Source organism: Typha angustifolia, chromosome 4, assembly GCF_048772165.1.
Source record: "Typha angustifolia cultivar Huaian chromosome 4, ASM4877216v1, whole genome shotgun sequence".
NCBI classification, from domain to species: Eukaryota; Viridiplantae; Streptophyta; class Magnoliopsida; order Poales; family Typhaceae; genus Typha; species Typha angustifolia.
The window spans coordinates 2,541,909-2,551,305 of NC_133242.1; the positions used below are offsets into that span (position 1 = coordinate 2,541,909).

At 35.4% G+C, this 9,397-nt stretch overlaps 1 protein-coding gene across 1 annotated transcript; it reads right to left on the reverse strand.

Moving 5' to 3' along the window:
• Positions 1-106: 106 nt before the first annotated feature.
• LOC140759013 (probable CoA ligase CCL12) lies at positions 107-8,558 on the reverse strand. The gene is made up of 14 exons (XM_073095461.1): positions 8,111-8,558; positions 4,621-4,750; positions 4,276-4,535; positions 3,908-4,109; positions 3,557-3,597; positions 3,039-3,167; positions 2,216-2,289; positions 1,906-2,126; positions 1,722-1,816; positions 1,426-1,642; positions 1,220-1,345; positions 972-1,070; positions 667-876; positions 107-462 (listed from the first exon to the last, which is right to left on the reverse strand). The coding sequence occupies exons 1-14, from the start codon at positions 8,398-8,400 to the stop codon at positions 349-351; spliced, it is 2,208 nt and encodes a 735-aa protein (XP_072951562.1). The 5' UTR covers positions 8,401-8,558; the 3' UTR covers positions 107-348.
• Positions 8,559-9,397: the final 839 nt, after the last annotated feature.

A 9,397-nucleotide genomic window follows, 5' to 3' on the forward strand; every position in this document is an offset into this window, starting at 1 on the left:
CATTAAAATATGGTTACTTAATATTATAAGTTAATTTAGCATCTTTAAGAACATCACACCAAAGTATAATATCCAAATATCCAATATAACTTACCCTCTCTCAACAAAAATAAAATAAAATTTATTAAAGCTATTCAATAATTAAGTCTTTCGTTCTTACACTGCATCTCTTGTACGATCAGATAACTCGCTAAATACAAGCATGCACGAACCAATGAGCACTTCGGCAGAGTAGATTTTATTTGAAGCACATTTATTCCCCAAAATATAGGATGGTCCCCAGTTTATTCCGGTGTCTGTGAAGTAATTATGTGCCATTGAGCTACCCATCAGAAGATAATAATGCTATCACAATTTGCTGCCCGTTGAGAGCTCCTTCTTTAGCTGTTCTCTAAGAACTCTTCTCATCAATTTGTTTGAGGCAGTCCTAGGGAACTCTGGAACTACTTTGACAAAGCTCACCTATTAAGTAAACAAGATTAGGAATCAAAACTACTTCGACAAAGCTTACCTATTAAGTAAACAAGATTAGGAATCAAACTAGTAATCGTCTCAAGCAGAAACCAGGAAGAAATCTAGATTTATTCCAATAATAAAGTTGATTAGAAGGCGGCAGCAGTGGTGAGCTATAGATTCTGAATCTAGTATTCCAAGTAGAGGAGATACCCTGAAGAGAGGATTGAGGTTGCTCTGGATGGCTTTTTGGAATTTTATTCTCAGCATATTAGTGTCGAACTCCACCGATCTGTTCTTCAGTGCTGCCAAGACAACCAGCTGCTCAGGTCCTCCAATACTAGATTTAATGCTAACAGCAGCTGTCTCTAGCACATTCTCATCAGCATTATTGCATATGCGTTCAATCTCCACCGAACTTGTCTGCTAGGACAGAAAATTAGATCAACTTACCATTTTCAGAGTTGTGATTCTGTTGGAAAACATGGAGAAGTAAAAGATAAAGGTGGTATTATCACCTTGATGCCCCCCAGATTCATGGTATCATCTGCCCTACCATGTACTATGTAATAACCACCAACAGTTCTTTGGATTATATCCCCATGCCTTCTGAGTTTCTGGTGGCAAGACAGACAGAATAATGAGAACCTCTCAGTCTAGACTATCTTCAGTGGCAACTTTGTAACCACAGAATAAATATTAGATCATCTAAATAGCTGCACATTGTTACATGTAGTGAACAAGCAGAAGAATGGAAATTCCTTACGATTCCTCTGTAAGTTGGCATTCCGTCAAAGTAGACCTTTTTGTGATCAGCGTTGAGTAGTCGATTAGTTGCCCCCAGGAGTATAGGAAACAGACCCACCTCTCCAATACAAGGTTGATCATTGGGCTTATAATGGAAGACACAAGCTTTCATTTGTTTGATGCAATATTTGCTCAACTAAGTAAAACTAAGAAGCAACTACTTACAAAAGGAGTTCCACGTTCATCAAATATGACTAAGTCAGTTGACATGGTTGGAGTGCTAAATGCTCCGAAAGCTTGTGGCTGCAGCAAGCTTCCTTGTATGTAGGAGGATGCAAGTTCTGTGCCGCCACAGCATTCAATGATGGGTTTGTAGGAGGCTCGTGAAGAAAGCCATAGATCATCATCAACATCGGAAGCCTCTCCTGTCGAACCAAATAACCTGAAAGGATAGTTCAGCAAAATTTCCTTCTATCAGATTGAGATGAAGCACTGTAATTAGGATACGTTTCAGAAGCCACCTGATCCTTGTCCAGTCGAGTCCTTCCATGCAATTGCTGCTTTTCCAAGTTTTCACTAGGCTTGGTACTGTTCCCAGCATTGTCACACCAGCATCCTAATCGAAGTTCCAGGGAATCATCCTTGCTTGTCAAGCTAAATGACAATAAATCATTGAAGTAATTGGAAATCTTTTACTGCCATCACCTGGATAAATTTTCCAAAGCCACGTCCGAGAGGAGATCCATGATATAGTGCTAAAGTAGCACCATTTAGAAGACAACTGTACACCATAATGGGCCCCATAACCCAGCCCAAATTGGTTGGCCAGCAAAAGATATCTCCTGGTTGAGTATCAGTATGTGCCCATGAATCGGCTGCAGATCTTATTGGAGAAAGTTGTGTCCATGGAATAGCTTTTGGATCTCCTGTGAAGGAGCAAATAAATAAACAATAAATGGACCGAAATAGACAAAGTAGTGCAGATAAAAGAAAATGCAAGGATAAGAAAAAGCACCGGTTGTTCCAGAAGAAAACAATATGTTAGTCACATGCTCTGCAGGTTGATAAACTGAAGCATAACTGTATGGCCTGCTAAGGAAAAGCTTTTAGTACAATGAAACAATTACAAGCATTGTAAGATGTCATGGAGATAAAATAAAATAATCAGAGACAAAATATGATGCATAAGATTAACCTATCAAAAATCATTGTTGTGTTCTCTTTAAACTTCCTTCTGGGTGCACAGAGAAGTATAGGTTCACTGTGGGTTCCGAGTTGGCAGAAGTGAGGGTCATTGTAACATATTGATTGGAAGAAATATTCAGCCAAATTGACTAAAAGACTCTTGTAAGATGACAAATAAGAAATTATACCCTATTGGAAATCATGCCAAAATAATAAATCAATGAAGATTACAAAGAAAAATATTGAAGAAGATCAGCTTTAAATAATGCTTTAGAATGTCATATTGGTCAAGCTATGGCAGAGGCTCGATAATGCGTCTTGTATACATGTAATTTTGGTGAATGCCAGTCTGTCTCTGTGAGATCTTTTTTCCAGGATATCCAAGATTAAATCAATATATCAGCTTCCCTAATATTGTTGTTAGAATAGCACAATGATCCCAACTTAAATTAACAAGCAATTAGTAGTTTAGTACATACCAGGAAAGAAATATCTTGATATTTTGACAAAATGATGGATCGAGAAAAGGATGGAAAACATATTGTGCTCACAATAGCAGGTTAGAAAAATCCAACACTAAAGAAAGCATTTGATAGGCCAGTTCAATGTTACAGAAACTTGAAGTGACAAAGTGCAACAGAAGTTGAGGCTACCTTTTAAGGCCAGCAGTGCGCGAGAGAAAATCTTTCCAGGACAAATCATCATTTCTTAGTTGAACTCTCACATCCTTTCCCAGAGCAGGAATCACAATGGCTTTACATGAAGTTCCTGCTACCACACGACTGAATAAAGAAACTGTTAGACTGACTTGCCATGTTCAGTAAGATAAATAATGTCATTCATCAGACAAAGCAAAGTGGAACAAGAAGAAAATGGGTGTCCAGAAAATATCTTATTTCAGTAAAATTTTACTAGGTCTTCACAGGAAAAAAAAAAACCCTGTTGTGAATATTTATTTCAATAGTAATGACTTCTAAAACCTTATGGTTAACAGCTTAATTTGATTTGTCAATTCCCACTTAGATTTGTTTATTTCTTTTTCTTCTCTAGAAAGAGTGAAATAATGTAAGATGATATATTCTTTACTTCCTGCATTAAGTTTGAAATTGATATTAGTATGAAATGATAGTAGATATGCATAGATTAGTTCAACAAAGTGGAGTAACATTACCTGTAAAGAGGAAACTTTCTCCCTCCCCTGATAATGTAATCCTGAAATGTTAAAACTTATATTATATAAGGAATTATGAATAATAAGAATACTATAACTATTATTACACAATTACCAATAATTATGTTACAAAAGCTAAAATGATTATAAAATCTAATATGGATCTTGGATTCTAATAATTATGTTATAAAAGCTAAAGATGAATGAAGCAGATATGATTGCGAATAACATTAGACTTGTTACATTATACAAAAGATTCTTTTGACTTCTTTTGTAAGTAACACAAAGATGTTTATAGTGAACAAGAATTTTGTGAAATCTTTGTTTAAAAAATAATAGTTGAAACTTCACCTGAGTAAATATTCCTTTTGCTTTAGAAACCTTCATGCGAGAACCAATTTCTTTTGCTGCAAAGCTGTCAGCTATCGATACAACAACACATCCAGCAAGGATGATTGCCAAGTATACAATAACTGCAGTGCATGTCATTGGCATATCTATGGCAATTGCATCTCCCTTTGTAAACATTGTATCAAGTGCATTCGCAACTAGCCTGGAAATCATACACAGTGAATGATCCTCTATAATCCACTACAAGGAACATAAAATAGGACAACAGACAACACATGTGAAATATCATGCTTTATGTCCTGAACTAATAATAATGCTATTTCTGATTTGGTACCAAATAGTGAGATAAAAAATGGAATGATACATACATCACCTGATCACGTAACTCCCTTAGCGACATATAATTTATTGGCGAATTATCAAAACCCTCATCTCTCCATACAATAGCGACACTGTCATCTGTTTTATTTTGAAACTGCACTGGTAACAGACAGCATTCAGCAATATTTAACATTGCACCCTCGAACCATGTTCCACCATCCTTTTGTTTGTCTGAAGTATCAAGAATAGAATTTGCAGCTTGCTGAAACTGGACAGAGATCTCTTTCACAACAATTGGCCAATACATCTGGGGAAGTTGCCAAAAATCATCACAACAAGCAGTAAATAGAAAAAGAATAATATGTTGAGGCCACTTGTGTATAGAAAGTCACCTCTGGATGCTGCGCCGAGAACCTCTGGAATAGACTAAAGCTTGTAATTGGGTCCTGATACAGTGATCCTAAAAGCTTCGGTCCATAAATTTCCATCAACCTCCCGAGATTCGTTTGTTTACAAAGTGTCCTGCAATCATTCCATTAATGTAGATGTTGTCTTGCTACTAACATATGTTTTTATTTAATAGTACACTATATCTAGAGCCAAAAGCAATTTCAGGATAGGAAATCACCTATGGAAATTTAGGAATTTTTTTGCCCATCTATTTACATATATTTATTGAGTTAGGATAGAAGATCTAGATATAGCCGGTTAGATTTATTTTAAAAAAGAAAATCTCTAACCAATCCAGAAATCAAGTTGTAGCTTGTATACGGCCGCAACTGTAATCTTAACAATGAATTAATGATAGCTTAAAAAATGAACACATATATTACACGACAGAGGTACAAATTTCCAATTGTGGATATATAACCTCCATGGAAAATATATTTCCTTTCAACTCCACTATTCAAGCAAGGAGGGCTAGCATGTAGCCCTCAACTTCCCAAGAAACGTTTTAAAGCTCAGGATAACATAACCATTATCTGTACCAACTACCAACCAAATTACTAAAATACCATTATAATTTAATTTAACCTCAAAAAAGTACACATTTTTTTCAGAGACTTTTTCTTTAAAAAGCTAAGATATGTTTCAAGTTGCACTTTCTTCCCAAATTCTCTCTATTTCATTGTTTTTGACTAATTTGTCATTGTTTTACCTTTTAAAAGTTTCCAACAACTCTTTTTATTATTTAATAAAAAATAGAGAAATGATAAGACAAATTCTTCATTCATATGCAAACACACAAAGTATTTCAAGGGAACTCTTCCTTATAAGGTGAGGCTGTGTATAAGAGAATATGTGTGACCATTTTTTAAGTTCTTCATTCTCATCCTCGTTTTCCTCCTTATCAATTTTTAAATATATGCAGTGCACTTTTTTTCTTTTTTTGACAAAAGGCACTATAAAAAATACAGTAAAGTCTTTGTTCAGCTCCTTACTGCAATACAGTAAAGTCTTTGTTCAGTACTTTACAACTTCATCTTTAATAAGTATTTCTAATTTCGACTTGTTCAGAGCAAGGTTCCAAAAATTGGTATCAGGATCGGCTGTCTAGAAAAACGGTACGTATCGGCCATATCGACCGCTTGTATCAGATTGGACTATTTTAATTTAATAAAATTCTAAATATTATTAAAAATATTGAAAAATTTCTAAAAATTTAGAAAAATTTATAAGAAAATAAGAAATAATAATTACTCACATATAAAGCCTAAAAAATAAAAATCTGTCTTCCTCCCTCTCTTCTTTCCTATCCCTCTAACTGTTAGTCTGAAATATTCATTATCTCCCGTACTTTTTTTTTCCTATCTTTCTCACCCTCTCTCTTTCTCACCCTCTTTTTTTTTTAATCTCTCTCTCTCTCTCTCTCTCTCTGACAGCTAGCTGCTGTCAGCAGCAGCTGTCACAGCAGCTGATAGTTGCCTGCTGCAGGCCAAAACCAGCTGATCCGATCCATTTCGGCCGATCCCACTCGGGATCGGCCGAAACTGAAATCCTTGGTTCAGAGTTTTAAATTTTAAACTTGCTAATTTGAATAATAAAATTATTTTCATTCACTCTTTTTGTCATATTTTTTTCATATTAACTCTGATCATTGATATTTTGTAGGCGTTGGAAAGATTTTTCAGTTTTTTACAACTTCATTTCTAATGAGTATCTTTAAATTCAATCATCCCTAAAACTTAAAATTCATTTAAACATTATCATGTGTAAATTAATTTTAAATTTATCGAAATGATCAAATTTTAAAATACTCATTAAAAATGAAATGGTAAAAAAGTGAATAAACTTTCCAATGTTTATAAATAATATAGATCGGAGTTCATCCGAAAAAGATATGAGCAAAATTGTTAATAATATTTTCTACGTATAAACTCTATATATATACTCACTATTTTGCTCATATTTTTTGCATATAAACTCTGATTAATAATATTTTATATGCGTTGGAAAGTTCTTATCTAATCCTCTACAACTTAATCTCTAATGAGTATATTCAAATTTGATCATTTTGATATCTTAAAATTAATTTAAATATTATAATTAAAAAAATAAATTGGTAAAAGGAAGGGCAACTTAAACTTACGTAAGGTAGATCTTTTTATTTTTTTAAGTTATAATGTTTAAATGAATTTAAGTCTTAAAAGTGATCGAATTTAAAGATACTTGTCAAGGAATAATTTGTAGAGGATTGAATAAAGTTTTCCAACGCATATAAAATATCATCAATCGAAGTTCTATGCAAAAGAAATGAGCAGAAGAGTCTTTTATAAATTATAATATTCAAATTAATTTTAAGTGACCAAAATGATCGAATTTAAAGACACTCATTAGAGATAAAGTTTTAGAATTAAATAAGTTTCCAACGCATGTAAAATAATGCCGAGTGGATTTTACATTGAAAAGATTCTGATTCTATTGTAGAGTTGTGATAGATGTCCAATGGGTGGAAGGGAACAAAAGTGATTTCAAACACCCACAAACAAATCCAATAAGATAGCAAAAGATAAGAATAAATCAAACAGTAGCAAAAATAATATTAAATATTAAATGAGAAATCCACAATTAAGATGTTAGATGTAAAGATCTTCAAATGACCAAGTTAATCACAGATAAAAACTCCAAACATGCAAACCACAAAGAGTAGAGAGAGAAAGAGATATAAAAATTTATATGGTTCGACAATATGCCTACGTCCTTGGGTGGTGCAAATCTTCAATTCACTAATCTAATGCAAATAGAAAGGATTTCTCTTTTCCAATTTCTCTCAACTATAATAAAGAAGTGTTCTCTTATAGACCCCTCTCCTTTTGCAAAATCTCTCACTTTCTCTCTTGCAAAATGTCCCCACCAAAACCCTAAAACCTAACATTTTCTTTATAGGGCTGACTTACGAACGCCTCGTTAAATTGAGCCAAAAAAAGTTTTCAAAATGACGATGGAGAGGACGAGAACGAGGAGGAAAAATTTTTAAAATGGTCATAACTATTTCCTCACACCCAGTCTCATCTAATAAAAAAGAGTTCCCTCTAAAATAATCTATATTTTGTGTATAAATTAATAACATAACATGTCATATCATTTCACTATATTCCATTAAATAAAAATTAGAGCTATCAGAAAATTACAAAAAGGTAAGACGAGGGAAAATCTTGAAATAAGAAGAATTTGCAATGAAACGGAAAATGGGAAGAAAGTACAATCTGAAAGCTATTTTGGGTTTCTATAGCAAAACTCTAATCTTAAACGTAAGTTTTGAATTGGAAAAAGAAGAGTAAACTAGTAAACTACTCGAGAAAGGGCAGAAAGGAAGAGGGATTGGGCCCATTGGAGGGATCGTATCTAATTAAAATTAAATCAGATCAAAGCAAATCGTACGGGGAGGGGAACCAGTAGGGCGGTGGGCCTCGCGAGGCGAGATCCCATCGAGCGTAGACGGAGTAGTAGACGAGCTGGTGGAGGGTGTGGGGATGCTCCGGCCTCAGCACCCGCGCCGCCGCCACCGCTTCCCAAACCGCCGCCTCCGCCCTCTCGCTGGAGCTATCCGCGGCCGCGGCCACCCGATGGAGCGCCGTGTGGAAGGCTGCTGCTTCGTCGGCCGGCAACCCCGCCGCAGCCACGTCGTCCACCGAGATCTCCCACACGCTTCCCTTCGCCTTCCCCGCCATCGTCTTCTCTCTCTCTCTCTCTCTCGCACACACACACACACACACACACACCTACCTCTGTAGCTTGTGAGTTGTGAGAGGTCGGAGGTCGTGGAGGGTTAGAGATTGTGGTAGGTAGGAAGAAGCAACGACCGTGGGTGAGACACAGGGACTGGCAGTTGGGGGCGAGAAAGTAGGATTTTCTACTATTTTAAGTCCGCATACCGAACAATTTAGCTAAGCATGTGACTAAAAAATTATTTATAATATTATATGACTTCTAATCCACGTAATTACCGCGTAGAATAATTTATACATGTATATAATTATTGTCTCCATTAGCAATTTTATTTGATATGAAATTTCTCAGAGATTTTTTTGGGGTTATAAGAAGATTTTAACTACAACCTCTTAAACATTACCGTAAACAATGTTACAAACCAGATCTAAATCGATCCGGATGTAGGGGTATAAACTAGTCAAGCCTGAGCAAGCCAGCTTTAGCTCAAACTCGACTCAAAATTAGTTTCATACATAATTTGATGTTTAGGCTCAGCTCGGCTCAACTCAAGTCGAGCTAGACGCCTAAGTCGAGCCCGAGCTTAATTAGAGGAGAAGGATGAGGTGTCGATGGAGGCAGTGTGGACAGTGGCTTGTTGGAGGAAGAGGAGACTGATAGAGGAATAGGAGGCCGATAGAGGAGACGGTGGCGGCTTGCCAATGGAAGAGGAGGAGGCAACGACAGCGCTTGTCAATGGAGGAGGCCAACGGAAGAAAAAGATGATCGGTCACCACTAAGAGAAAGAAGAAAATTAGTTTTTTTTTTTTTTTTTTTTGAACAGTTGGTTATTTAAGGAGTTGGTGGTATTTGCGAAATAGATATTAGTGATTTATGGGAGAGAGGAGTAAAGGAGTATATTAAGATATTTATATATATATATATATATATATATATATATATATATATATATAATTTTGAGCTTATTGAGCTGAGTCTGAGCAAGCCAACTTTGGCTTA